The sequence below is a fragment of the Pelophylax lessonae genome (genome assembly GCF_965119305.1).
Source record: "Pelophylax lessonae genome assembly, chromosome: 3".
Taxonomy (NCBI): domain Eukaryota; kingdom Metazoa; phylum Chordata; class Amphibia; order Anura; family Ranidae; genus Pelophylax; species Pelophylax lessonae.
This window is the reverse complement of record NC_138770.1, coordinates 343,793,981-343,816,870: the sequence shown is the minus strand read 5'-3', so window position 1 is coordinate 343,816,870 and position 22,890 is coordinate 343,793,981. Positions and strand designations below refer to the sequence as shown.

Here is a 22,890-nt window from a genome sequence, read left to right as displayed (position 1 = left end):
TTCTTCTCTTCAGTTACTTCCTGGTTTCCAGGCCTAAGCAAATAATGTTATACATTCCAGGAGTCTTCTGGAGGGGGGAGGGGTTTTCTCATATAAGTATACCATCCTGCCTGCATGTCTGGACTAAGGGCAGATAGATTCCAGGAGGTAAATGCTACATGAGTCATCTGCCCTTACTCAAGATGGCCACTTGCAGAAATGCTATGATGGTGGTTTTCAAAGTGATATCTCAGCAAAATAAAGCATTCATGCATGAATGGATGGATGAGTTTGCTTTAAATATTAAAAATGAATTAAACTGCGTTTTTGGTTTGTGATGCTCAGATACAGTGTAGTTTTAGTTTAATTATTCCTTCAAGCAAAGTTAATTCATCTGATCTTTAATTTTAGTAATGTCATATGTCATCAGTTATGAGCAACTGTAGAACAATTCAATGTTTTGTGAAAAAAAAGTTTTTAATGGATACCAATAAAAGTTTTTTTCAAATGTCAGCCTATTTCCATAGAGCTGATGTAGGAAAACACTGTATGAGGTATGGTGGAGGCAGATTACTTTTGGGGTCATTTGAGAGGACACTGGTTTTATGGCCTGGGGCCCCTGTTAGCACAGGACCAAAGCATCAATGTCTCAATTCTAAGATGCAGTTGTAAAGGGGAAACGACCAACAAGAGAGAAAATATGAAAGATATAGTAGAAAGCAGAGAAAAAAACCTCACCTATTTCCTGTTCACACATTAATTGCATTTTAACCTAGTTGCCCAGGATGCCCTGACCCTAGCACACCTATCTTGTTTCCGCCACCAGCTTTTCAGGCACAAGTGGTTGTTTTGCTGTCAGATGATTTTAGACGTGCATGATCCCCTTCCTTTTTGGACCCACCTCATGAATCCTCTGCTCTATGGTAATATATTACAGGATTCTGTTAACATAGCATAGGTCCCATGAGCTGGTGCCCTCTGAGAATGCCACCACTTAGCTCTACTGTGTTGGAATGGTATTGTTTGATAGATTTTTTTATAGTCTCCCCTGCATGTTTTTCCACCATTTACAGAAACAAGCATAGCCAATTTGGCTGTGACAAATGCCAACTTCATTAGAAGGGGTTAAAAAAAAGTTTCTGGATGCTGAACCCGAACCTCATTGAGATCAATGGAAGCTGAATCTGTCTTTTTGGGCAAATAGGCAAGGGGGTGTAAAAAAATTAGTGGTGGTAGTGGTAAAAGGGCAGAGGGTGGTGGCCACTGCCCTGGGAAACTTGTACCAAGTTAAAAAAAATCATATGGGAGCAGTGATTTTTTAAAACATTTACAAATGAGAAAACTCCTTCATGGCTTCTTTTTTTAAAACAAAAAAGGCACACAGACACCAAAGGTCCCTCAAAGAGTCTGTATTATATTTGAAGCAATTTAAACTGTATCTTTTTTTTTTCTTTGCAAATGTCACTTTTGCTGTAGCACATTCTACAGCAGGAATAAAAAAACATAAAAATAAACTATAGAGCCCCCCCCCCCCAAAAAAAAATAAATAAAAAAAACAAGGAAAAAGTGTGTAAGGTCCCAATCCATACCAGGCCCTTGGTCTGAGCATACATCCTGCTGGCCAGGAAAGGGGGTAAGGCAAGGCTACTCTACCTGAATCAAAAAAGGCCACATGCTTTTAACACAGGGGGAGGTGCCATGTTGATGAGTACAAGGGCCCTTTCCCTACAACCCTGACCAGTGGTTGTGGGGGTCTGCAGGTAAGGGGCTTATTGGAATCTATTGTATAAGCCACCTTTCATAATAAGGGGACCCCCAGATACCAATCTCCCCTCCCACATGAATGACTGAATAAATTGTACTCTTACCCATTCACAAATATAAAAGATAAAACCTAGTAATAAAGAAACCAAAATATTTTAAATTCTTTAAAAAAAATCCCCCTAAAATGTCCCTCCTTGTAAATCCATCAATTACGATGCCTGCTCCCCTTTGACCAAAAAAAAAAAAAAACTCACTAGCGTATAACAACTTCTGCCATCAGCTATATAATTGGAGGGGCAGATTTAGTGGTGATATCACTGGCCAAATATGGCTATGCTATTGCCCAAATACAGTGCCTTGTGAAAGTATTCGGCCCCCTTGAACTTTGCGACCTTTTGCCACATTTCAGGCTTCAAACATAAAGATATAAAACGGAAATTTTTTGGTGAAAAATCAACAACAAGTGGGACAGACACAATCATGAAGTGGAACAAATTTTTTTTGGATTTTTCAAACTTTTTTAACAAATAAAAAACTGAAAAATTGGGCGTGCAAAATTATTCAGCCCCCTTAAGTTAATACTTTGTAGCGCCACCTTTTGCTGCTATTACAGCTGTAAGTCGCTTGGGGTATGTCTCTATCAGTTTTGCACATCGAGAGACTGAATTTTTTGCCCATTCCTCCTTGCAAAACAGCTCAAGCTCAGTGAGGTTGGATGGAGAGCGTTTGTGAACAGCAGTTTTCAGTTCTTTCCACAGATTCTCGATTGGATTCAGGTCTGGACTTTGACTTGGCCATTCTAACACCTGGATATGTTTATTTGTGAACCATTCCATTCTAGATTTTGCTTTATGTTTTGTATCATTGTCTTGTTGGAAGACAAATCTCCATGCCAGTCTCAGGTCTTTTGCAGACTCCATCAGGTTTTCTTCCAGAATGGTCCTGTATTTGGCCCCATCCACCTTCCCATCAATTTTAACCATCTTCCCTGTCCCTGCTGAAGAAAAGCAGGCCCAAACCATGATGCTGCCACGACCATGTTTGACAGTGGGGATGGTGTGTTCAGGGTGATGAGCTGTGTTGCTTTTACACCAAACATAACATTTTGCATTGTTTTGATTTTGGTTTCATCTGACCAGAGCACCTTCTTCCACATGTTTCTCCCAGGTGGCTTGTGGCAAACTTTAAACGACACTTTTTATGCATATCTTTAAGAAATTGCTTTTTTCTTGCCACTCTTCCATAAAGGCCAGATTTGTGCAGTATATGACTGATTGTTGTCCTATGGACAGAGTCTCCCACCTCAGCTGTGGATCTCTGCAGTTCATCCAGAGTGATCATGGGCCTCTTGGCTGCATCTCTGATCAGTCTTCTCCTTGTATGAGCTGAAAGTTTAGAGGGACGGCCAGGTCTTTGTAGATTTGTAGATCTGATACTGATTCCATTTCAATATTATCGCACAGTGCTCCTTGGGATGTTTAAAGCTCGGGAAATCTTTTTGTATCCAAATCCAGCTTTAAACTTCTCCACTGATTCCATTTCAATATTATCAGTTTTAAATTAGAGGGGCAAAGGTTTAAAAGTAATATGAGGAAGTATTACTTTACTGAGAGAGTAGTGGATGCATGGAATAACCTTCCTGCAGAAGTGGTAGCTGCAAATACAGTGAAGGAGTTTAAGCATGCATGGGATAGGCATAAGGCTATCCTTCATATAAGATAGGGGCAGGGACTATTCATAGGATCCAGATATATTGGGCAGACTAGATGGGCCAAATGGTTCTTATCTGCCGACACATTCTATGTTTCTATGTTTCCACAACAGTATCTTTAAACTGACCTCTGAGACTATCACAGTGCAGGTGCATTTATACGGAGACTTGATTACACACAGGTGGATTCTATTTATCATCATTAGTCATTTAGGTCAACATTGGATCATTCAGAGATCCTCACTGAACTTCTAGAGAGAGTTTGCTACACTGAAAGTAAAGGGGCTGAATAATTTTGCATGCCCAATTTTTCAGTTTTTTATTTGTTAAAGTTTGAAATATCCAATAAATTTCGTTCCACTTCATGATTGTGTTCCACTTGTTGTTGATTCTTCACAAAAAATTACAGTTTTATATCTTTATGTTTGAAGCCTGAAATGTGGCAAAAGGTCGCAAAGTTCAAGGGGGCCGAATACTTTCGCAAGGCACTGTATGTGGCCCTATATCAGCAACAATATATTGCTCCATTCTCCACCCATGTGCTTATGTGGTTAGGAATTCCAGGCCATGTGAGTGAATGGTTCAGGTGACAAGAGTGGTTAGCAAGCACCTAATGCTTCATTAGCAACCACTTACAGCCAGTAGCTGTCACATGATGTCACTGCTGGGCCAGCCACTTTGGTATTGTAGCTTGGGATTTCCAGTAATGTCAGCGATGCATAGGGGTTCAGTGAGTGCAAGCACCCACTGCTTTCTTAGCAACCATTGACAGCGAAATGCTGTCATATATAAAAGTGGTACAAATACCACTTCTATTTATGATATTTTACTCCTGCAATACAGGGGGTCAAACGAGATCATTTAGAAAGTCAAGAAGAACAAATGATGAGCACAAGGGAGAAGAAAGAGGTAATCCCCAATGCCACACATCCATGCAGTTCTGCAGTGGTTTCGCTCCGCCGGGAATATATATCCCTCCCCTCAAAGGATGGGTGTAGTGGAGGGTCCAATCTATGAAACAAAATTGGACTAATAAATTCTAATAATTGTATAAAAGTGCATAAAAAATATATAAAACTCTTGCAGCAATAGTATCATCTGTACTATGGTCCTGCACATTTACCCACAAGTGCATATGCATATATATTCGTGACAAAATAGCATGAACACAAACCGTGCAGTTTTAACACAATTCCACATGTGTGACTCTCCATAAAGGAATATTCTTATGTGCTCATTTTAAAATAATAGTTCAACATATAATTAGCAATGACAAAAGTTAATGTCCAGTGAGTGTGATATCTTTCAAATGGATTAGTGCTCCAAACCGATTATAAAATTCAGAGAATTGTGACATATCAAAAAAATTGTGAAAAATGAATAAAGTCCATATATCCTTATAAATGTGAATTTCCGTGCTTGCTTTAAATACTTCTAGTGCTCCACCATGTGCCAATGTGAAAACTCAATGCACTCCCCAAATACCCCAGGGCCCCCAGGGACCATTAGGCGTTTAAACCACTAATGGTACAGTACTCCAAAAGATAACCACGTCATCTCATCAAGCATATGATGTCAATTGAACATGGAAAACAAATGGCATACTAATAGTGCAACACCGTTTAACATTTTTTTACATGCTGTCACTAGTCAGTATCCTCGAGTACTGCCACACCAGCCATATGATGATGCTGTACTGCTCTGTTGAGAGCATGCAAAAAATAACAACATCATTTGGGAGGTATTTGTACTGTCCTGGCATTTTAGAGCCCAAAGAAATGAGATAGGCAGTCAATACCTCAAGACTGATCAATTTTCAAATATATATACTGTATCAAAGTTTGTAGACTCTATACATCATAGTTTGTTTAACTTTCAGGAAAAATAATAAACCCTGATTCGCGTTATTTTTACAAAAAAAATTAGCAGACTACATTTTGGCCTAAAGCTATGAAGAAAGATTTTTTATTTTTTTTGCAAAATTGTATAAAAGCCACAAAGAGAAAAGTGTTTCTTGGTATTTTTCCAATAATATAGTAAAAAAAAATCAAAACCCAGTTGTGATTAATTACCACCAATACAAAGTTCTATCTGTCTAAAAAAAAAGATACAAATTTAATTTGGTTATAGTGTTGTATGGCTGGGTAATTGGCATTCAAAGTGTGACAACACTGAAATCTAAAAATTGGCCTGGACTAGAAAGCTGTGAAAGTGTCCAGTATTGAAATGGTTAAACAGGAATATGCCTTTCACATGAATGGTTAACTGAAGTGAATACTCACACAATTGAAGATTATCAACTTCTTTTGGCAAATCAGAGCCAGTTTTTATGCTGGCAGCAGTGATATAGTATATATGTTTGCTGATAACTGAACCTATACTGATTGTTGTTTTTAGGGAGCATCTGGTTCACCAGGACTCCCAGGTGAGCTTGGTCGAGGTGGTCCAGTGGTAAGTGTCTTCTCAGTCTTTAAAGGTTCATTACGTTAATTATGTGCTATTTTTTTTTTATGTAATTCAACATAACGATTTGATATTTTAGCTCATATATATTCTGTGGTTCCATTCATGTAAGTCATCTACATCAGAAAACAATGCACCATCTTTACATGCCATTAATTAAAATTTTCAAGTTACAAGGGATGCCCCAAAATATTTTTTTGCCTCATGCTATATGTCCAACTACATTAGTAAAATGTATGTACCACTTTCTCTCTGAGCTCACTGCAGCCTCACCTACAAATTAGGAGAATGACAGAAACATTTGCAGAATAGACTGCTGTGCGGAAGCCATTTGAGTATATATTATTACTGGGAAACTAGTCTTTAGATCCATGAATACCTACCAATGTAGGTACTTGCAGGATACTTGCAGGATTTTTTCACACTCTCCCACAAACAACATATTTGGCCATGTTCAGCTAGACCAAAAAACGTTATCAGCTGGTGAAAAACAAACATTTATCAGTTATTTAACTTGCATTTCGACAAGTACCGGGGCTAGAAAATTCTTTAGCTTTGCCAAAATATTATTAGCTGTTCATTTCATGTTTTAGTGTTAGTTATATATTAGGTAGTGTTAGGCTCGGTTCACACTGAAGCGACATAGGATCCAACTTATGAGACCCCAAGTCGGATGACATGTGAAATTCAATGTTTCCCTATGAGAGCTGTCTTAACTGATACTACACAAGTCTGTCCGACTTTAGAAAAGGTTCATGCACTACCTTGATATGACTTTGATGCAACTTCAATGCCACAGAGTGTAAAAAGCCACATCAAAGTCAGACTCCAAAGCTGCACTGAAAGTTGTGCAACTTTGAAAGCCGGCTAGTGTACCACAGTTATATGTTAGCTGCTGCATTTTGTGAAAAAAAGTAACAAAATAAATAGGATTAGATGTTGTACATTATCATTATGTAAGCTAGAAAAATAAAATATATCCTGTAACATAGAAGAAGAAAAGCATGCTTATATAATATAAAAAAGAAAACTTTGAAAATAGCTGTGCTTTAGATGTATAATTTACATTGTTCCAGCTTCTTCAGTGTGTATGTTTCTATTGCAGTGCCTTAATTGTGTCTCATAAATATGTTTCAATTGTATAGTGGCTCAATAGTAACTAATTATGAAACTGTTAGAATGAAAGAGAGCTCATGCACTAATTAAGGAGGAAACCTTCCTGAACCATATAATCTACAGTATTGACAGACAAGCACAGTCTGAATGGTCACAAGAGTTCTTTTCAATGCAACATTGGGCTATTGATTCGATAATTCAATACATAGACCAAATGAATAAGTATATCAATGCTTCCAACCAGATGGCCAAGCTAATGTTCCACAAAGCTACCTGTCACAATCAAGATATAAAGAGAATGGGGTTATTGGACCACCTGAATTGACATCATCACCATTGAATGTAATTTTAGTGTTGCATAATACATTCATTCAGCTGATGTTGGCTACCAGCATTTATAACAGGGATACAGAATAATTCATTGCAAGTAGCTGTCTCTCGTTATAATGCAAACTGCTTCTAAATGAAAATGCATTTTGTGACATTCACAAATATATTTTTAATATTCCAGAATTTAAGAGATTTGGTTGTTACATTATATGTGGATTTTTTAACCCCCCTGAGGGTAGCAATTTTCATCTGCTCCTTCCATTGAATATTAATGTGCAGGAAATGGCAAAGTAAGTTCTTAAATGCAGAAGTTTTGTGAACGCATAAACACTCTTACAAATATAGAGTAATAGATGGCTGCTTCACTTGAATCATTAATGTATTATGAATTTAATATTCAAAGTGTAAAAGATGGGTTTGCATTTTCTCACTACATGCACTTTTGTGTGGAAATAAACAATTAGTGACATAAGATTCATATACTGTACTTTTCAACTCCCTAAATCTTACCAAGCTGCATAAATAACTGCATACTTTTATTTTTGTTTAAGGGTGATGCCGGTTTCAGAGGTCCTCCAGGGCCTCCAGGGCCACCAGGTCCTAGAGTAAGTAAAAATACATAAAACTGCACAGAACATGTCTGTCATCTACAAAATGGAACCTGCTTTATGATTTAAGAATGTAATAGTAATTTATTTGCTGTACACGTTTGGCTTGGTAATCAATACTTTTTAAGTCATTATTCTGTTTGCCAAAGCAATAAACAAGCTACAAATGCTATGTATATATATGACTAACCTTAATCCTCTTATAGTTTTTTTATACTTTGGTGACCAGAATGATTTATTTATTTTCTTGCAGATAGTTATAAAGGATGAGAGCACATGGTTCATCTCTGTCTGTTCTTTGATAGCAGAGGAGCAGATAGAGAGTTTTTGTATGACAAAGTAATGTCCATTTATCATTGCTTTGTCAGGTGTTCACTGCTATATCATATTCACCATTAGCTGGCAGTTTGATGTGTTCAACTTCAAATTCCACTATGACTATGGCTGCTACTAAGAACAGGTCTGTGCATAGTGCATGTGAAAGCACGCACTTGCATGTATGTGGATTTGGACCCTCCTTTATTGGATTCTGCAGGTAAAGGGGAATTCCTTTTTGTAGTATAAAAACAAGAGCAAATTAGGTAAAGTAGGTCTCTAATGCTACTGCAATAGAGCAGACATAAATTGTAAAGTAAAATTAGTTTTAGTAGATTACCTAGGAATTAAAAAACAAGTTAGTAAGCTTTTTTCAGTCAAAACATGAGCTATAAAAAGAAGTTCCCATAACTCTTCAGTTCTAAGTCACACTCTATGAAGGGCACTGATATGACCAGAAGAGTCTTTATTGAAGGTGACCTAAAATGTTAGCTTTAGGAAAGGTGGCCTGAAGTTGTAGTAACATCTAATCTCATGTCCATGGCTCAGAGGTAGGTTTTGGTGCATTAACTTTACATTTTACTAGCCTTCTTCCCTAATGTCTGGCTAATCAATGAAAGTGAACTAAGCTTTACAATTTAGGTCCACTTTGGGGTCCATTATAGCCGGAAATAGATCTACTGTACAAGATGTTACCATGTTAAAAAAAAAAGGGCTATGTCTACCCAAAAATGATAGATCAGTGTAAATGGATTCCAACGGAATGAACCTCAAACCAGCTTCTTTTTTGTTGCACTAATATCAGGAGCAAAATCACCCCATTAAACATCTACCCAAAAATTATAGATCTGTGGTAATGGATTCCAATGGAATGAACCTCAAACCAGCTTCTTTTTTGTTGCAGTAATATCAGGAGCAAAATCACCTCATTAAACATCCCAGTTCTTTCACTTGCCCCCCTTATTAGAGAGTCAAGCAACATGGTTTCAGTCTGTATGATTTGAAATAAATGAAGAATTCAGAGGAAGATCACCTTATAATTGCTGGGGCAGGATTGTGAAGCTGGGAACTGAAGTGTTGAAATCTTGCTCTTGTGAACCCAAAGAAGTTAGGAAGACAGTGAACCATCTTAAATGTAAATACAGGTCCGGTTGGATTTGTTTGCTTATTCTGCAGTGCTATAGTCCATAAATGACCTTGAATTTCTAGTGTGACTTTGCAGCAGGATATGACTGTTAGCCCCATGCAATTTCCCAACCTGGCATACCAGGTTACTCCTTCCATCTGGGTCATCACAACTTTATAATCAGACCTTTCTGTAAGAGTGGTCCTAGCTATGCTACCTCTGGCATACCTTTCAGGAGAGATATTTAGTCTAAATTTTTTAATATATTCTTAAAACATTTCTTATCAGCCATGATAAGCCAGCAAAACCATATATTTAGGTAAAAAAAAAAATCCCATATTGGAAAACGATTCAGCTGTACATCAAACATAGCAGCAGTTTACTTCATTCACATTTTCAATTACAATTGATTTTCCTTGCAGTTTATGATCACTGTGTTTCTGAGCAAATGCAGAAATAGTCTATTTTTGCTTTCAACAGGGGACAGTTGCACTGCGAGAGGGAGATCCCCTGGTGAGTTCTGTATGGAAAGAATTAACAAGTGTGTCAATGTTCTGCATTCTTTCAATTTGTTATTTATTACGATTTTCATTTTATTTTCAGTGTCCCAACTCTTGCCCACCAGGCCGCACAGGTTATCCAGGATTGCCTGGAATGAAGGTAAGGACATTCTTTCAGCTTGAAATAGTCTGAATATATGACAAATGATAAAAAACGAGTGACATTAAGCTATACAATTATTTAAAAAATATCAGGTTGTAAGTATGAGTGATAAATGTAGAAGCAATGAGTATATTAGAAAAGATATGGAAGGATGTGGGAGGAAGAAAGGAAGGAACGGTAGAAGGAAGTATAGTATGAAAGATGGATGGATAGGTGGATAGATGGATGGGTGGAAGAATGGATAAAATTGCTTTATTATGTACATACGAGCTCACTTAATAAGGAATAACGCAAGACAGTTAATCAGAACAAATCTCCATTAATATTAAAATGATTAGTTGCTTTTAGTTACTGCACTTTCTATTAAGAGACATTAGGGGTCTGCTATGTCCTTGTGGTGGCTTCTTTCTTTGATATATTAAATTATAAAACCATAGCATAATTTCAGTGGGAAACATGGTAATATTATTGTATTGCAGTTTAGGGTAAACATAATTTACAGATATGTAAGTTTTAATTTATTTTACAATGTGAGTTTTCTGATTTGGCTGAATATGGTTTTTGTAATGAATTTAGCCCAAATGTTATTTCAGAGAAAATGAAAAAGCGGTACTTTATTTAGAATGGTCTTAAAGAATCAATATTTTCTACCTAAAGCAAATATAAGCTTCCTAGTTGGAGCAGATTGACCCAGCTGGGCCAATCTCAAAATACCAATGCTGTTGCCTAAGAGGCCTTAAAGACACATTTTTCAGATCACAAGGATCTGCATGAGCAATCCTAGAAAACAGGAAGTGAACAATCACATGATAATCATTATCATATAAACAACACATAACTATGCTAAAACATATGTATACTTTTGTCTGTTATTCAAGGGTCACAAGGGCGTAAAAGGAGAAGCTGGAGAACCTGGAAAACAAGGCCATAAGGTAAAAATTGTAATCACAATATATTTTAAAACTACAGCAAAACAATTAGTAGGTGAAGCTGCATGATTGCCACTGGTATTTGCATGTTTTTGGTAAGGGGTAGTAATTCAAACAGCTGGACTTACTTCTTGTAAAGGTTTCATCACTCATCCAAAAGCTTAGTTTCATCACTCATCCAATAGTTTATCAGCTTACAACATATTTGCACCCCTTGGGGTCTGATTGGACCCAAATTACATTTCCTTAAAATTGCTTAAAGTGATTGTAAAGGTTCAATTTTTTTTTATAAAAATAGCAAACATGCTATATTTACCTGCTCTGTGCAAGAACCTCCCGAGTCCCGCTGCTGCATCCATTGACACAGACAGCGAGACTCGGCCCCGCCACCCGGTACCTGCTCCCATGTCACTGGATTTGATTGACAGTAGCGGGAGCTAATGGCTCCTGCTGCCATCAATCTATCCAATAATGGCCGAGACAGTGACTGGAGCCACTGGTTTAATGCACATTGCTGGAACGGATGGGTTCAGGTAAGATAAAGAGGGGCTCTGGAGGCAGCTGCAACACAGAAGCTTTTTCACCCTAATGCATAAAATGCATTAAGGTGAAAGACCTTGAAAGTTTACAATTCCTTTAGACAAAAAGTTAACCTGACTGAACAATTCTTTATCTACATTATTAGGAAATAACTACATCTTACTAAGAATAAATGCATTTGTCGCTTGCCTAAGTAGGAAGGAAGAAGGAAGGCTAATGCCAGAAAAATGTAAAAAATACATCAAATTGTATAATATTTAATTAGTGCCATTTCCGGTATGGCTAAAAGGATCTGATTAAAGAAAACGGAAGATAAGAAATTGACATCAGACTTGGAGTTGTTTTTAGTGGTGACCAATCACAATTCTTGTTTCATCTTTTCAAAAAATCAAAAGCATTGCTATTAGCAACACCTCCAGTTTTTTATACATTTCTTTTCCTCTAGATGTTATAAAATGTAACAAATTCCTCACCATGCTTTTTGGTTTAGAGTTGCAACTTCTTGTGGATCTAAATAGGCAGCCTTAGAAAGTGGCTTAGCACACGAATATGCATAACATACCTACTATGTGTATTAACATCGAAAAAAAACCTGCATATACTAGTAAACACCCTATTTTTTTTACTAAAAAGAACTTAAATTATTCACTTGTTAAGTAACCTTTTTGATGAAGTGTTTCATAATTTTACTTCTCTGTAACTTTGTAGTAGTGAAGAATCTTTATAACTGCCTTTTCTCTAAATTGTATAGGAGCAGTTATAATTGTGATGTTGACATGGTGGGGTTTATCATGTGGAGACTTACCAAAGCAGTAGTAGGTACCTCAAGTTCTGCTTTTGGAAACAGAGATACCCCTTTCTCCAAGTGTAAAAAAAAATGAAGGGATTATTCAGACTAATTTTATTTCCTTTTATTACAGGGAGAAGAAGGAGAGCAAGGAGTTATTGGAGACATTGGAACCCAAGGCCCTACAGTAAAGTGCTTTTATTTTGGAAATTATTCTGACAGAAATATTTACATCAATCTGATTTACTTATGAATATGATTAGTAACATCTAAATCATTTTATAATTAGAATAAAGACATGTGTCACAGCTTGGTTAACACCTATGCAGTTTGCTTTTGATCCATTTCTGCAGTGCTTTTTGCATTTTTGCACACGCAGTTTTGATGCTTTTTTAAATCCTTTCATGGTTTGCATTTTTTTATGCTTTATTTTTGGCCAATTTGTTGTTGGGCAGATTAAAAAATGCAAAACGTGGCAAAATGGAGGTAAAATGGCGGCAAAAATGCAATACATACTTTTCTGCATCTTCTCTATTGAAGTCTATTGAACCAAAAAGCACCATTTTGCATTTAAAAAAGTCCCTGACCCTTTCCAAAAATGCAGCGGCTGAAAAAAGCATAGATGTGAATGCGTCCCATAGGAAACTATGTTAAATGAACTGTAGTGCATTTCTGTCAAAAGCAAGAACGACCAAAAACTGCATAGGGCTGAACCGAGCCTTATAGTCTGGTATATCAGTAGATGTCTTTAGAATTGTATTTGATCACAAAAACCCCAAGTACAACTGGATTTTGGTATACTGTGCATAAAGATAATTTATGTCTAAAAGCAAAAGTTTATTTGCTTGATGGAGTAATTTTTACATCACCTAAAACAAGACATTTAGTTGAGGAATTATCTGATTAGGGATATTTAAATGTGGGTGGTATGGTGTTGCATCTTGTGCCTCACTCCATTACACTATGATGGACTGTCTCCCATCCTAGGCAAAATACCAAAACACACCCCTAGATCTACAGTCACTATGCTTATTCATGTAGGTGAATATGAGCAAATGAAAAAAGGTCCGAAATGTCAAAATATGTGAGCAAATGCACAAAACAGATGCAAAGTAAACACACACAAAAAAAAAAAAGATTTGGCCTCTTGGTGCTTTGGAATAAATGTCTCTATGTAGTTCCATCTATTCCTTCTTCAAAACTAGTCTATATAAACTTTACCTTGAAGGTAAGCATTTTGTATTAAACAGAAGCGTTTATTCCAGTGCACATTTAACACTGAGAAGTTGTTAATGCTATTGTCCACAGTTACAGCTTTACCTTGTAAGTGTATGACCTGACATGACTCACAGGTTAACAGGGCACTTTGCCTGCAGGCACTCTCTTACACGGCAAGGAAATAGCATGAATAAAGAATTGTTTTGACAGTAAAGCCATTGCAGTTCTATGTATATAAATTCCTTATAAAATACATTTTTGATGTGCTACTTTTCAAAAAAAGAATATTTTCCTGCGGCATACAAACACTGCTGTACAATTGTATAGTTTTCGCTTATCGCTAAAAATTTTTAATATTACCCGCAAATGTATAATTATGATGATGTTTGATCAGGTTTACAACCTTCAATGTCCTTTTTTGTTATAGGGACCTCAAGGCTTAAGAGGAATCACTGGTGTAATGGGACTCAAAGGAAGTAAAGTAAGCATCGAAATTTCAGCTTTGCTGGTATTCTTTCTAGACAAATCTGATTTTATACAAAAACATCTTATAATTTTATATCTTAGCTACTGCAAATGAGTAAGCAAGTTCTTTCAGAGGATCAAAGGGGTTTACTGTGCAATTCGCCCATCAAAATACAATATAATAGAGAGATTCCAATTACAATATTCACCTGTCACATTTAAGTTTAAAAAAAATTCCCATCAGCATACAAGATACCAGATTCCAATTACAAACAAGACTCACACTTTACATTTAAATTCAAGCAAGATTTGTCAATCAGTACCAGTATACAATAAAGAGATTCCAAATGCAAACATGATTTTGCAATCACATTTTAACCTAATGTGGACTTTGTACATAAGATGTAAATGTTAAAATACTTCAACACAATATTTAGAATGCATCTCTTATGTCAAGATCCTCACCCCCCCCCCCAATGCTGCTGCCCTTGTCTCTATTACTCGCTATTACTCGCTGTCAAAATGATAGCCGGTGAGTGCACTGTATTACACAGCAGGAGTGGCTGTCAAAATGCAGCTGCTCATGTATTATTGTTATATAGGATTTATTTAGAGCCAACAGTTTGCGCAGCGCTTTACAACATGAGGGCAGACAGTACAGTTACAATTAAATTCAATACAGGAGGAATCAGAGGGCCCTGCTTGTTAGAGCTTACAATCTAGTATGTATCAAGTATACAATGACACTTGATCATTGCAGATCTATCCTGCATCTTTGCACTTAGTCTTGGGGTAACAGGAATGCAGAAACCCCAGTGCATCTCAGTACAAGGGAAGGCTTTGAGAGAGAAGTCCTAGTAGTGATGTGATTCTTTTTTTTTACTCATCGATTGAAGTAACTTCTAAGCATGCCTAAAAAAACCTGTGATTGATCTTAACTTTCCCCTTTTCCCAGTATGTGTTGAAAAGTTCCAGCTTATTCACGTACTCAGTAATTGTTATAACCCTAAGTAGATCACTAATATTTTATAGTGGTGTGTTAATTATCTTTCTGGTTATATTGTTGTCTATAGGCTGACAGTAGACAGGGAGGTGTTTCACTGAGCATAACTGGCAGAAAGACATGGGTCCAACCTTAAACTTAGTTTTGTAATGCCAGGACCGGTTGTGGCTGGCAAGCTTTCTCCTGACTCACTCAGTGTGGTAGATGTACCAAAGACACATTTAGTTGTTCACTTTGAAAAGGAAGTTGAACTTTGCAAAGAAATCTGCCTCAGAGCATGGTGAAAGAGGTGAAGCTCTGCTGACTTCCATCATCTAATCATGTGCAAGCAACATTCTTTACAAAGTGAAATTTCACCACATTCATTATGATCTGGGGAAAATTCCCTTGCAAAGTGCAACTTTCATTGCAAAGTGAACAGCCTATATGCTGTTAACAAATCAACACCCATGTGTGTTGTTAGCTTAGACTTGATAAACATTATTTTTCTTTTACCCCACAGAACAGCATGGCTGTTGCAAAACTATACAAACATTTCAAAATGCTTGAAGATCTCTGTTGTGGAATAAAATGAGTTTCACAAAAATCAGAAGCTTTTATTAAAAGCTATGAAATGACCCTCACAGGAACATTACAAGCGTTGCTCAAACTTGACTCTACCCTGTATGATTATTCTTAAGCAGGCAATACGCGGTTCAAATCTTGGCCGGTTCAGCAGGGAACGGCCGAGGTTGGACCATCTATGGGCAGGCTGATTGTACTCAAGTCAACTTGGGTACAACCTTCAATTGACTTGGGTACAGGCAGCATGTTGGATTTGAGACAGCTCTCCGCAACACCCCCCCAGGTGGGAGAACACATTAGCTCCACTGGAGGGATTCCCCCATAAACACTGACTGTGCTGAATGTACAATGAAATTATTTTATATTTGCTACCTTTATATCTACTTTGTTTTTATAGTGTTATCATTTTTACTTATAAGGGTAACCGCGGAGTGGATGGAGAACCTGGTCCTCGGGGAGTTGCTGGTGCAACTGTAAGTATCACCAACTATATTTAAAAATCTTAGACCTAAATTGGTTCTGTGATATGTGCTGACATGATCTGACACTTCAGCAAACTGTGAGCCATTGAGGGACAATGGGAGCAGCTGCATTGACACATTCATTGACATACATGATTATCTTCTGATTACATTTTACATTTTGCTTGTTTGATTTCTGATTTTATTAACACACAGGCTGATTACAAACATAAAAGGCAGATCAAGTTGGCCTCCTAATTTGTCCATGCAAAGGCAATAATAGAATAAGGTTGATGTGTTGAGTTAAAAAAGATATATATTTTTTTTTCAGGGTGACCAAGGCCAGCGAGGTTCAATAGGAGAAGCTGGACCCAAAGGTGAAAGAGTAGGTATAGTTTTTACTTGCTCTTGAACAAATATTAACCTAACACATATTTGTGAATCAGAAAGGTCCAACAGCTAGCAATTTTTTAAGCAATGCCCAAGATTTTATTAACATTTGCTTTTTTTCAGGGGATTGCTGGACCAAGAGGAATTTCCGGAATGCCAGGATCTAAAGGGGAAGCGGTATGTGAATTTTACTAAACTAATTAACCGTTTAAAACTACACAACCACAAGCTTTATCTTCCATTGGAATTAGAAGGGGTATTGTGAAAAGGATTTTGGTTGGTTTTTCCTCCAAGCACAAAACAACTTAAGTTGAGTTTGCTGAATGTTATTTTACCAGCTGGATAGTAGTCAGTGTAAACTTCCAGATTACATAACACATTTGTTGGCATACCATCCATTAATCCAGTACTGTAAGTAGGAGGTAGATGCTTGTTACAAATGCACCACACCAGAGTGAGTTCTTACAACTCACTTACCAATTACATTGGCAAAGCATAGTAGGATATGTGAATCAGTATTAATAAGGAGTCTATGGTTTTAGTCCTATTAGTCTTCTAACAAGCTGGTTAATAAATAAAGTGTCACTTCTTTTCTGCGAGGACCACATCTTTTTCCTCAATACATCATTTTGTGACGTTGGTTTCCTCTCTAGATAAATAAAAAAACAGTACTTTGGGTGAACTGTATACTACTGGACACCTGGATAAAAATGCATGCTATGTCACCTGACTTTACTATTGGTAATGTAGTATATGCAGAATCAGTGCTGGATTATAACATAAGTGGCTGCCTTGAGCATTCGTGTTCTTCTTATTTTTATAATTTTATTATGTGGTATTATGTTGCATGAGATGGCGTTGCGATGTCATCACACCATTGTACATTCATTACCACTGATAACTTAAACACCAGGATAGAAAGTTATTGGAATTTCTTAATGAGGGCACACACAACAATCTGATAAGGCTTATAACTCTTGTTCACTCTATTCAAGACTCTATCCAGAACTGTTTTCTGTGGAATTATACCATAACTGGCACAGTCACTGATCCTATGTATTGTGATGTAATCAATACTTGGTCATACTGTCCATTATTAGGTAAGACAGTGGTTATTAATATCAGTCTAAAACCATTCATTTAAAGCAAGGTTTTTATATGGACTATTATTTATGAGTCCATGAATCTAACAAGAAAAGTAGGGTGTACACTTAATTGCTGCAGCAAATGTAAAGATCTGAGTATTCAAACACATAGATCTCAGCAGTGGGGTTCTCAAACGACATAAGAAATCATTCAGCGATGTAACTCTCCAATTTTCAATGTCAGCTTACAATGGCCTGCCTACTTCAAAGAAAACGATTGCCAAGTAAAAAGAAATCATTACTATTATTTTGTACATGACTAATACCCAGCTAAACTCAAAACGCAACAGTACGAGTAGGTTATTTAAATGGGGAAATGTTAATGTGCCATTCAAATTTATTAAGGTTTCCTACTATATTACAAAATATTTATAGTACAGTTGGCTATTGTTAATCAATCTCACATAGAAAGCCAACACATTCTTTTTGCTTTAACTAACGTTTTTCGTTTAATTTTAAAATTATATTATATATATATATATATATATATATATATATATATATATATATATATAATGAATGTCACAATTGCATATATTAAAAATATTAATAATTGTGTTTACAATGTTATGCAATCAAAATAGAACAAATACACAGATTCATCAGACATCATTAAAAGATATTTTTTCTTTAGGGCTTGCCAGGCGTTGATGGTCGAGATGGAATCCCTGGAATGCCAGGAGGAAAGGTAAATTGAAAAACAATAAACACACAGTGTGGTACCAGTATTCATAATAGCTTGATGTATAGCTGGCTTATTAAGACCTAAAGCAAGCCAAACACTAGGGGATATGTCACAATTAATGAATCAAAGTCTGAACCACTTGCATTCCTGTGACAAGGTCTCTGTAAGGGAAGATTACTGCTGCGTGATGCACTATGTATATATCATTGTTGCACAAAGTAAATGGGTTTTTTTGTTTGTTTATTGTTCATAACTGGAACAAAGGCAATCATATGGATATAATGAAAGCAATTACGATAATACAAAAGGATTTTGTTGGAGTGTCACTTATCTCTTTAGCACTTCAATATAATCAATGATAATATTGCTACCATATATCAAATACATAACATTAATGTCACGAAACACATGACTTATTTTAATATCCCATTCTATAATGCTTATTTCAAATGAAATGAGTGTTATAAAGTGTGGAACATTTGATGCAGAATTCTACAAATGACAAGGTTAATGATAGCTTAGAAGTGTCACTAGTCTATGAATAGAACTTGATTGATCCTTCCCATTATTATACCATTAGAACCTATTCTGGCATTACGTGCTGATGATAATGGTTTAAAAGAGGTGTAAAGCACTTTGTTACAATGATGTTACAGCCTCATAACCAATATGACACCTAAAACCATTACAATGATTAAATGTACATGTTTTGCTTTTATTCACTTTAATGAAATCCTAATTCTTCAAATGTGGTTTACACACTTATAAATTCTTTAATATAGGCTCCCAGAGCTTGAATGGAGAAAAAAAAAGTCAATTGGTCCTTAAATAAAAGAGCTATTGCGCAGTTAGAAGTATTATAAATATATATTTAAATAAATTATTTTTATTGCTCAGCCAATTTTATAACTGATATTATTACATATATTATATAATTATACAGATACTCTTTGAAATATATAATTATATGAATTAGTGATTGACCGATTATCAGCAAAGAAGATATATCGAGGGCCAATCTGCACTTTCCCCGAAAAATCGGAATCGGCCACCAAGGAAACCGACATTACCGATATTTCGGGAAAGTGCCTGCACCGGAGTGATTCCTACAGCTAGAGGCATCACCCCGGTGCCTGCGTCCATAGCTGATGGTCGGCTGTCTTGTAATGACAACCGATGCGGCTGAGAAGCCGCTCGGCTGTCATTACAAGGAGCGGGAGGGGGCATCCCCACCTCCCGCAGCCTTCCGCAGCCCACTTGGAGACCCGGGCAGCCAGCCTGCACGACAGCCGAAGACCCAATCAAAGCCGCATTCGGCTCTGATTGGGTCTGCATGTAAAAACCCGCTAGTGATGTCATGACAGGTACTCGGTGCCAGATTAAAAAAAAATGACAGCATTCAAAACAGCCAAACTTGGTGTTTTGAATGCTTTTAAGTTCAGAGAAGGGGTTTGGGGTCTTTTAGACCCTCAGATCCCTCCACAAGAGTACCTGTCAAAGGATAAAAATAATAAAAAAAATGTTTAAATGTACGAAAATATCGGTCAATATCGGCTGATACCGATATGCATTGGCCAAAATATTGATATTGGTATCGGCAGCGAAAAACCAATATCGATCGATCACTAATATGAATGGAGAATACTTATAAATGGATATTCTTTGTGTCACATTTGTGTGTATAGAAAATAATAAAGCTTGCTGTGTTACATGATTTTTTTGAGCAAGCTCTATGACAGTTTTTATAATGATCAGCAAAGGTAAAATAAATCTATAGTTAAGGCTTCTATAAAAAGGAATGCATTTAATATAAAGAATCACCTATTATGAAGTGAAAAAATATGTATTAGAGGCAATTTTAACCGCTTGCCAACCACCAGCAGTGCATATACTGCGGCAGGTCGGCTCTGTCCCGCGGAACAATGTAACTGTACGTGGTTTCGCAGGACTGCTAGTGGGGGCACACACGTGTGCCGTCGGAGGCACGTACATGCGCTGATTGGCTACAGGGGGAGCCAGCCAGCAGGTCCGGGGGCCGCGATGTCTGCCGGGCACCCACGATTGCTCCCCGTGGAGACAGAACGGCAGTGTGCCGTTGTAAACATGGCAGACTGCTGTTCTGTCAGTTATGAACACAGTGATCTGCGCAATTGTCAGTTAAAGTAATGCAGTGCCGTATCGGAAAAAAATGGTCTGGTCATAAAAAGGGGTAAAACCTTCTAGTCCAGAAGTGGTTAAAGTGTTATCACTTGTAATCAGGGCTTGTCCTGGTGACTTATATTGGTATATTGAACTACTTATATTTTACAGCAGAGAAATAGGAAAGACAATGGTTATACCTGCATGTTACAAAATGGTTACTTTAACTAATCTACCTATAGGGGATATTATAGTTGTAGATGCAACATAGTAGACCAGATCAGCCTATGACTTGATGATATGCCTTGGATACTTCAGCAGCATGATCTCCATGCCAAAATTCCTGACTTTGTAGCTATCTAGCTTAGAACTTTGAATGTTCCTGTTCACCATTTGTTTGTTTCAGACTCTCTTTTTGCATTCTTTATAATCTTAAGTAAGTTAAAAGTCTAACAGGGAGCGTGAAACCGTCTTATAATGGCCATAGCATGGATGCAAACCTAGGATCACAAAGAAATCATAAATTGAGTGCCCAAGTGATATAAGGGATTGTCATGTGGTTTAGTTATCTATTTGCTAAAAAAACGAAATTAGTTGAGTCAACGTTTTTTTTTTAACAACTGATAATTACAAGGTATTTATTTATTTTAGGGTGATTCTGGAGAGCCTGGTGCCCCTGGAGAAGCTGGACTACAAGGATTGCCAGTAAGTTTTTCTTTATATATCTGTTTGCATTTAGCAGTATCTCATGGGGTAAATATTTACTTTTATACACAATAACTGTAAAAATAGCTAAGAAATGCTGTTCAAGCTTGAAACAACCAACATGTTTTACAATGCTATTTTAATAATTTACATTGAGTGTTACTAGATTATACCATGTCATTATTTTAACGTTTATTACCAGAGTTAAGGCAGAAGCTTGCAGCCATAACCCTTGTTTCATTTTTTTTCTGTGGGTGATTTGGCATCTGATAAAAGTGATCCCAGCAGCACATTTGCAGCGGGATTACTTTTAGAGGCAGCTGGAGAGACTGGAGAGGGACCCCCCACCTCTTCCTGGTCGTTTACTGGAGCTGTCGTAACTTTTGTGTTTTTTTTTTTTTTCAATTCATTAAAGTGTATTTGAAAGCCTGCTGCACAAATACAGTGTTACACAAAATATTGCAACAATCGCTATTTTATTCTCTAGGGTCTCTGCTAGAAAAAAAAAATATATATACTGTATATATATATTCACTGAACAAAATTCTTAGACTTTTTTTTCTATGTACAGAAAAGCATATAATATAATATAACTGCTGCGCCTGGTAATAAATTAAAATGTCAAATTATAGTAAAAAAGCAGCTGACACAATGTGGCAAAATAAATAATAAAAGACAATATAAGAATGGTCATCCAGAGAGAGTCCCAGTGGAAAGAAGTGTGAATATCTTCAATCTGTATATGATGACCACCACCGGCACCCAATCCCAAAGCCTCTTACCAGATAATATAGACCCTCACTACAAAGGTCTATACAAGCGGTGCAATGTACATCAGGTAAATATTGTAGAACAATCCTCCAATAATCCACTAACGGTCCTCTCCACAGTTAAATCATATCATGTAAAGATAAATAGGACATTCCTCATGGTGTAGAAGTAATTAACGATTTATACAAATAAAAAGACCCACTAACACATTAGTTGTGAAGCTCCAGTGTATATGAATCTGTCAATCCTGTGTTTCAAGCCAACAAAATGGCCGCCATGTCCCAGTGTGTATCAGCGTCATACATCATCGGCTCTTCCTCCCTACACATTTCATCACTATATGACGCCGTCCACGCCCCTGTTCCAGCGTGTACCAGGTCCTGCCAACATCCAGCAACTTTGCACAGCCATTGAAGAGGAGTGGAACAACATTCCACAGGCCACAATCAACAACCTGATCAGCTCAATGCGAAGGAGATGTGTTGCACTGCGTGAGGATAATGGTGGTCACACTAGATACTGACTGGTTTTTGGACCCCCCCCCCCTCCATACAGTAAAACCGCACATTTTAGAGTGCCCTTTATTGTGGCCACCCTAAGGCACATCTGTACAATAACCATGCTGTCTAATCAGCATCTTGATATGCCACACCTGTGAGGTGGATGGATTATCTCGGCAAAGGAGAAGTGCTCACTAACACAGATTTAGACAGATCTGTGAACAATATTTGAGAGAAATAGGCCTTTTGTGTACATAGAAAAAGTCTTAGATCTTTGAGTTCAGCTCATGAAAAATGGGGGCAAAAACAAAAGTGCTGCGTTTATAATTTTGTTCAGTGTGTGTGTATATATATAATGTGTGTATAATATATATATAAATAATGATATCAATGGAACTGCCTGCATGGGTATGCACAGAACATCTGTGCATCCCTATGTGAATAAACATGGCCCTCACACTGGCATATGTTGTGAATGAAGCTTAAAGTAATTGTAAACAATCATCTTGTAAA

General features: G+C 37.0%; 1 protein-coding gene across 1 annotated transcript in view; it reads left to right on the top strand.

The window, feature by feature from the left end:
- Positions 1–22,890, top strand: part of COL9A1 (collagen type IX alpha 1 chain) — a 132,439-nt gene that overhangs the window by 33,244 nt on the left and 76,305 nt on the right. The window contains exons 8-19 of the mRNA XM_082252047.1: positions 5,852–5,905; positions 7,915–7,968; positions 9,893–9,925; positions 10,016–10,072; positions 10,954–11,007; positions 12,465–12,518; positions 13,977–14,030; positions 16,001–16,054; positions 16,374–16,427; positions 16,556–16,609; positions 18,212–18,265; positions 21,053–21,106. Coding sequence (XP_082108173.1) covers positions 5,852–5,905; positions 7,915–7,968; positions 9,893–9,925; positions 10,016–10,072; positions 10,954–11,007; positions 12,465–12,518; positions 13,977–14,030; positions 16,001–16,054; positions 16,374–16,427; positions 16,556–16,609; positions 18,212–18,265; positions 21,053–21,106 — 630 coding nt within the window. The remainder of the gene's footprint in view (positions 1–5,851; positions 5,906–7,914; positions 7,969–9,892; positions 9,926–10,015; positions 10,073–10,953; positions 11,008–12,464; positions 12,519–13,976; positions 14,031–16,000; positions 16,055–16,373; positions 16,428–16,555; positions 16,610–18,211; positions 18,266–21,052; positions 21,107–22,890) is intronic.